This window comes from Embiotoca jacksoni, unplaced genomic scaffold, assembly GCF_022577435.1.
Source record: "Embiotoca jacksoni isolate LCO1_2020_lvr unplaced genomic scaffold, fEmbJac1.0.p SCAF_8, whole genome shotgun sequence".
Lineage (NCBI taxonomy): Eukaryota > Metazoa > Chordata > Actinopteri > Embiotocidae > Embiotoca > Embiotoca jacksoni.
This window is the reverse complement of record NW_027185436.1, coordinates 2122630-2130552: the sequence shown is the minus strand read 5'-3', so window position 1 is coordinate 2130552 and position 7923 is coordinate 2122630. Positions and strand designations below refer to the sequence as shown.

At 39.2% G+C, this 7923-nt stretch overlaps 1 protein-coding gene across 1 annotated transcript; it reads left to right on the top strand.

The window, feature by feature from the left end:
* Positions 1–708: 708 nt before the first annotated feature.
* Positions 709–3498, top strand: LOC138191508 (nuclear factor 7, brain-like). Its single transcript, XM_069138365.1, has one exon. The coding sequence runs from the start codon at positions 827–829 to the stop codon at positions 2252–2254; it is 1428 nt and encodes a 475-aa protein (XP_068994466.1). The 5' UTR covers positions 709–826; the 3' UTR covers positions 2255–3498.
* Positions 3499–7923: the final 4425 nt, after the last annotated feature.

Below are 7923 nucleotides of genomic sequence, written 5' to 3'. Positions count from 1 at the left end.
GCTGCTCACACAACGACACTGACACCTGCTGGCTGGTTACTGACACTGCTGCTTAATACTGGGATGAATAACACTGGACCTACATTTGACTTTTACTAAAACAGATCTTCCTTCTCCTAAAAACACAAAGAACACATTCAGAACATATAAAACTCCTTCTGTACTTACATTTGATCAAAACATGACTTATTCAATAAGCTGTGCACCACTTATTGTGCCACATGTAGCTGAAGTTTGAGTGAATCCCAACATTTAATCAAAGTGTAAATGAACACGTTCATGCTGACATGTCAGCACAACATGTTTCCTGTTACTGCTGCTGAAGATCAAATGTAGTAAAACTGGTTCCCTGTGAGCTTTGAGCAGCGTGTTGAAATGTTCACTGTTCACTGGAGGACTAAAGAACAAACCTCCACTTTGTTAGAGTTGGAAGTGATTTTAAGAACTGTAACAATTTAATGTTTTATTACGTTAAAAATAAAGAAAATACATGAATATATTAAGATGTGAGCATTTCATTCTGTTTGCCAACTTTACAACAAGGAAGTTGTTCTGTCCTCAAAGAAAAGTCCAACATGTCCCTCTGGAAGACGTCCTGACACCATCTGCTGGAGACACTTTACATTGCAGCTTTTCTGACAGGTAATAGTTTAACACGTGACAAGGTGATGACATGAAAGTAGACTTTGACATTGTTGAAGAGAGCCGAGACGCCATTACAGGGTGTGAGATCTCTGCTGAACAACATTTATTTGGAGGAATTTAAGTGGAAAGTTGAAGAAACTGTAACTTGGTGAGTCCTGCTTTTAAAAGACTTCAATTACAAATGGCTGAGAAAACTGCTCTTGTTGAAAGTTACCTGAGCTGCCATGTGTGTTCAGAGACTTTCAGAGATCCTGTGTCTCTGAGCTGCAGCCACAACTTCTGTTCAAGCTGCCTAAAGAAATTCTGGGAACAAGCTGGAAACAAAAACTGTCCAATTTGTAAAAGAAAATCTTCTAAAGATCATTTTGGAGTGAATTTTACACTGAAGGAACTGGCTGACTTGTTTGCTGGGAGACAGAAATCTGGATCATCTGAGACAGAAAACGAACAGACGAAGATGGAGGTGATGTGCAGAAAACACCAAGAAGAACCCAAATTGTTCTGTGAGGACGAGCAGAGAGCTGTGTGTCCTGTCTGTGAGTTTTCTCTCCATCAGACTCACAAAGTGGTTCCTGTAGAACAAGCAGTCAGTGATCTGAAGGAGCAGCTGAAATCTGACTTAAAGTCTCTGCAGGACAAGAAGGACAAATACAAACAAGTGGAGGAAACATACAATGAAATGAGTCAACACTCCAAGAAGCAGCTGTTGTCCACAGAGAGGCAGATCAGAGCAGAGTTCAACAAGATCCACCAGTTCCTGAAAGAGGAAGAGGAGTCCAGACTGGCAGCTCTGAGGGAGGAAGAGGAGCAGAAGGGGAAGACTATCAGCAGAGAGATGAAGAGGATTCAGGAGCAGATCTCCTCTCTGTCAGACAGTATCTGTGCTGTTGAAGAAGACCTGCAGAAACACAACGTGCCGTTCCTCACCAGTTATAAAGCCACTCAGACCAGAGCCAGAGCCCAGAGCTCACTGTCAGATCCACAGCTGGTCTCAGGAGCGCTGATAGATGTGGCCAAACACCTGGGCAACCTGTCCTTCAGAGTCTGGGAGAAGATGAAGGAGAAGGTCCACTTCAGTCCTGTCATTCTGGACCCAAACACTGCAAGCCGATGGCTCCATCTGTCTGATGATCTGACCAGTGTGAGAGATGGAGACGCAAACCAGCAGCTTCCTGACAATCCAGAGAGAAATACTAAATATGCCACTGTTCTGGGCTCTGAGGGTTTCAGCTCAGGGAAACACAGCTGGGAGGTGGAGGTGGGAGACCATCCTTTCTGGACTATAGGTTTAGTTAAAGAGTCAGTTGACAGGAAGGGAAAAAGAAGTGCTTTACCAAAATATGGAGTCTGGTGTTTATTGCATCGCAGTGGAGAATACGCTTATAGTCTTAATAAGACTGTCAGAGTGAAGAAGAGTCTCCAGAGGATCAGAGTCCAGCTGGACTATGACATGGGGGACGTGTCCTTCTACAACCCTGAAGACATGACTCACATCTGCACTCACAGAGACACTTTCACTGAGAAACTCTTCCCATATTTCTATATTGGAGAAGCTGGTGATGCCAAAACTTCTGATATCAAAGTCTGTCAGACTGAGATTTCTCTGTAATGTTCAAATGTCCAAATTCCTGAATTCTATTTTTTTTTGTGTTTCATTTTTTTTTTACTCTAAACTCATCTTCAATCTTTACAGTCAAACATTTTTGGTCTTGATGTCTTTTATTTTTTCTTTAAAGCAGATTTGATGTCCCTTCATTGATTTGTATCACGGTCTCTGTGTTCTGAAATACTGTCAACCATCCAACAAAGGTTTGATGTACAAAATTTAAAAGATGTAAAACCCAGAAATAGTTTTTAGTTGGAAAGTTAATCATTACTTTAGAAAAGTAGGCGTGTTAAAACTACTCCTTTCAGATCTGAAAAATCAAGTTAAACATCAGATAATCCAGAAAGATATCAAATCTATGAAGTGAAACTTTATTACATGTTCAGTTTAAACTCTCACTGAAACAAATTGACGTGGTTTTAATTATTAGCTGAGTTAGCAGCAACTAAACTCACCAGCTGCATCAAATACTTTGTTTCTGGTTGTGTCACATGTTTTTAGTCTTTAACACATTTTAATTGGATTATTTTCCTCTTTATTCTCAGAGTCTCAATGAATTAAAAAGCACCATGTGTCTTTTCATGATGTTATTTTGTTGTACAGCCGACTTGATTTGATGTCGAGGATCACAGAAATTGTTTCTCCAACTGTGTACCGTCTGAAATCAATCAGGTAAAATGATTTTCATTCATTTTGTTGTTTTCATGGAACTTCAGTGCAACATGAAAACCTAAAGAGTTGTTCCCCCCAGAGATAACTCTTTGACAGACTTCAGTGATGAAGGGTTTCCTTGTTTGTTTTCCTTTCTTTTCTTTTTTAAATGGAGACTCCTGTTTTTTAATGATCATCTTACGTTTGATGGAATTCTCCAAAATGTTTGTCAAGTTGTAATATGACTCTGATCATGTTGTAATCTTCATGATGCTGCTTCCTTGTCTTATAACAAATGTCGTGTGTCCAGTGAGTTCTCACGTTGTGCTGCACAGTCGTGTTCTCATGTTACTTTCTCTGTTTTTTAAAACATTACAGAAGCTTTAATGTTGAAGTTGTTCTACTTCTTAAAAGAAAGATGAATTCAACACAAACTTTGTCTACAAAGTGATGAAACTGTTTCATATCAGCTGGACACAAACTTTACTGATCAAATGTTTAAATATTTCAGGTTATCAGCATCTTTGTTTTAGTAACACAACATTGTAAAGTAGAATATATCCTCTGTAATAAAATCTGTTTCAGTCTTTTCATCATTTCTGTTTTTGACTTTCTTTCATATTTTGATGAATGATTCCAGTTTTGGATCTTTGAACTTTATTCTTTTCAAACAGGTGTTTTACAATAATTTAGTTTAGACTTGGTCTTCTTACAGCGCTGCTGAATTATGTGATATTTTTATAGTTTATACAGAACAAGGTCAGTAATGTAAGTGAGAAATCTTAACAAATGTGTGGAAACGGCAAAAGAAGACAACAAAGAAAAACTATTTCCGTGTTAAATTCATTTTGTTTCCAACTTGATCCATTTTTTAGGGACATAATTCTTCTATCTGCAGAATGTCTTCAATTCCACTGACTGTACAGTTTACACTCAGGATGTGATTGAATGGAGGGATTTTAATTCCTGTGATCACCACAAGATGGAGACAGAGATCTGTTCAGGCTGGTTATTTCAACACTGAATATTTTATTTCCACTTTCTGACCTTTTTAATATTAATGTTAACTGCAGAGGTTGATAAAAGTATTTACAGTATTTATATGTAATTATATAAGTATAACACTGTTTCCTTATTGAATATTAATCATGTCTCTTGATGGGACACTTCATCAGAAACCTGTTTAAAAATGATTTACTTTTAATATTATCTGTCTGACATGAGTCCTTTCTGCTGACTTTCTGCTTTTCACCATCATCAAACCTCAGCTGTAAAACATACAGACGATTACTGAAAATAATACATGTTGAATTCTTGTCATCTTTTCTGTTCTTTCTTCTCTTCTCATTTATTTTACTGATATTGAAGAAAAACTCGTTGTTGTCGTTGTTTTCGATGATATGTGTTTTTTAAAGCAGAACATCTTTTAGTGAGTCGGTCTTTAAGTGAGGAGCTAGTGTCTCACAACAAACCGGATCAGGACTGGACTCGGTCCAGAGGATCCTGGTCTCTGTGCAGCCTGGAGAACTCCTGCATGTTCTCCATGGAGGAGGATCATTAAGCCCCGCCTCCAGGAAGTGGACTATGTTCAAGGGGCCGATGTCCAGCAGCCTTTCTTATCCTGAGCAGGTTTTCATCCTGAACATCAACTTTAAATGTGATCCTGTGATCTGGATGTATTTAGTGTTCATGGCTCGACACACACGTTCTTGAAGGAAAACACCACACAACACGACAGGATGCTGCATTATCTCAGCCGTCATAACAACATTGCAGGAGCTCAATGAAACTCTCCAGGGCTTTGACAGAGAAAACTTTCTGACCCAGCGAATGGCTCTGATATGCAACCATTCAATCCAGAGTTCATGTCGGTTCCTCTCATATTCATCTCAAACTTCCTCTCAGTGTTGAATCTTAATTTAATAAGGTGTCTGACTGGCCTGTGCAGAGTCGTCATGTTTTCTTCCTCTCTGTCTGCTGACTTCACTCTCCTTTTTACACTGGACCGCCTTTCCTGATTCGTCCATGGATTCAGAGTCTGTTACAACCTTTTTTGCAGCTGTTTTTGAGAAAACCCTAAACTTTGATAATATTAAACTGTTTTTTTTAAGAATTTAAGAATACTTTTATACAGGTTCAATATCCATTTAAATATTAATTGATATTTTCATCAGTGAATTTGAACAGACAAGGTAACATACAGATGGCATGATCAGGTGTCCACATAGTTTTAGCAGTGTGTGTCTGTTCCATTATTCACACTGGTCAAAGTTATAATGCAGCGTAATTTTGTTTTGATTCATATTTGTAAATTATTTTGCTTATCTGCACTGATTCTGGCTTCTGTGGTCTGTTTCCTCTGCTTCTATATTCATTTCTCTCCAGGGGATCAATAACATGACATGTTATCTTTAAATAAACCTGCAGAGACCTGCTTGAGATGCAGGAAGTAATTTACCACAAAGAGATTTTCACTTTTTCTTTGATTCAAAGGTGTGTAATCAACCATGTCAAGTCTAAAGTTAAAGTTAAAGGTCAAACCAGCTGGTTACTGTTGGTCTTTGGCTCAGATCATTGAGCAGTCTCCAAAGTTTGAAACCCAGCGCCCGCTGGCATGCTGGTATCATCTATACTATAAAAATGTACCAGTGACATCAGAGACAAAGAAACCCTCAAACCTCTGATGTTGAAATACAAAACTGCAATTTTCTCTTGCATCTTAAATGACATTTAATCTGAGGAGAGAACTTGGTACATGGGCTCACATTAGTTTTCAGTTACAGTCATTGGTGCACTGTACACATGCGTGTCATGCACACAAATATGACCACAGCTAACATCAAACCATCAACAACTCTGGTTGCATCAATACTCGAGAGCATAAACTCCTCTTTAAACTTCTGACCTCTGTGAAAGTACCGAGGGATTTACATCAAACTTTACTGCTATTGATAAGATGATATAACCTAAAATCATAAAGGAGGGAAACATAATGCAGAACAGAACAGAGCAGCACTGTGAGCAGCAGAGAAACGTTAATAAAAGACTGCCCTCTACAGATAGCTGACTTCAATCACAAGTAAACGGTAGAAAGTTCACGTTTTCTCTTCATGATCAACAGGTAAGTGAATCACTTTTGCTGGATAATTATGGCCACAAGTCACAATTACAGGATCATGAATGCTAAAACATGGCGGCACAATACGAGAAAAGTCATCAAGTTGGTGAATACACACAGTGATTTTAAAGTACTACTCAGTAATAAAATTTAAATGAAGTGACAAAGCTGCTGGTCAAACCAGACCAAGACAGATTGTACAGGTGAAACCTCTGAGTGCACTGATTTTATGAATGCTGCAATTTGTTGATTATCATCTCATCATTTCAATTTTAATTTAAAGATGTGTTATTTCTTCTTTTAAAAGCGACCTTACCTTCATTGCCGTGCAGAAACAGCAACACTGACGTCTTATAGACATGAGACCAAAGATGGATTTATGGACTTTTGGATGAAGAATTTCAAATTTATTGACGGAAAGCTGATGATGTACTAAATTGTGAGCTGTGAGGTGAACAGAAGAGTCCATGTTCAAGGTTCTCAGTTAACTCCACATGAAATGAGTTGCGGTGGGATCTCAGTGGTGAATCATGAACACTGGAAGTGAATGACGAGCCTTTCTTCACCTTCACCTTCCACCCTGAAAGTGCAGTCACAGGCACAGTGGACATGTGAAGCTTGGATTTCATGAAATCAAGAGAGGAACTGCAGCTCCCACCACAGAGGCTCTGAAAATACAATTTTCTGTGTAAAGACATTTTTTAAATATTGATTTGAAAATGAAAAACTGATCAGATCATTTCTAAAATAGATGAATAATTTGAATTACTTGAAGTGAATCATGAATTTTGGGGGGAAATGGAAACAAGGTTGCTCCAAAATAAAAGCATCCCTTGGTCCATGTTAGTGCTCTTAAGGTGACGTGGAAGGTTTTACATGATGGGAGACACTGGCTGAGCTGCCTGCTGATTCAGCATTACTAAATGTGATTTTTACATACAGCGCTGAATTAAAGGTGTATATGAGTAAAAATCAAATTTCCACATGCAAAGTCATTTATCATGTAGATACATAAACAAAATGGGAGAGTGTCAGGAGTCTGGTTTTTTCCTCTGTTTTGACCCCCATCACCTCTCCTCCTCCTGTGTCCCCTGTCTGCTTGTCTGTGGCCACGCCCCTCACCTCCCGTGGCCACGCCCCTCACAGTTCCCAGCAGATGCAGCCACTCACCCCTGATCACCACCTGCAGGTGTGCTGCATCTCCCTGATCACCTCCCCGGGCTATATGTACCCTGCCCCTGCATTCCTTTGGTTGTGGGTTCATTTTTGTTAGCCACCTGTCCGTCCTCAGTCTGTTCTCTGTCCTGTTCCCGTTCCCCCGGCTCCTGTTCCTCCTGCGGAGCTCCCTGTCAAAGTCACCAGTAGGTGGAGTTGCCCTCCCGACTCTGAGGATTATTGATAGTGATGGTGAGATGAAGCCTCATGAGGCATGGAACCACTTCAGCCAATTGGTTCGAGAAAGGGTTCATTTCTCAAAGCTTCATGTGCACACGAAACCACCTACTGGCCAAGTGTATAATCACAGGCAGCTGTATCTGAACCACATAATGTGATGCATTGCATTTTTGTGTCTGTTATGGCTGTTGGGAATGACTATGAATTACAAAAATGTGTGACCAAATAATTTCTGTACATAAATTATCACATATGTGCATAATAAAATATTTTTTGAATGTATTCTGTGTGTGTAAATTTTCCCAAAATGGTAGTGTCATATGATATGGCAGGTTGTGTAATCATGTTTTTCTGTCACTTTAGGAAAATGGTATGGGCTTAAGCAGGCAGAGGACAGTGGAAGTGCTTGTGGAACTAAGAAGAGGGGACTGAATATGCTTGTGTAACTTGGACAATGATGTACAGGACAGGGGACATTTTATTCATTTTTATTCAGAAATAACAGTTT

What these genes read in the sequence shown, in the direction of transcription:
- LOC138191508 (XM_069138365.1), top strand. Translation starts at nt 827, where the DNA reads ATGGCTGAGAAAACTGCTCTTGTTGAAAGTTACCTGAGCTGCCATGTG.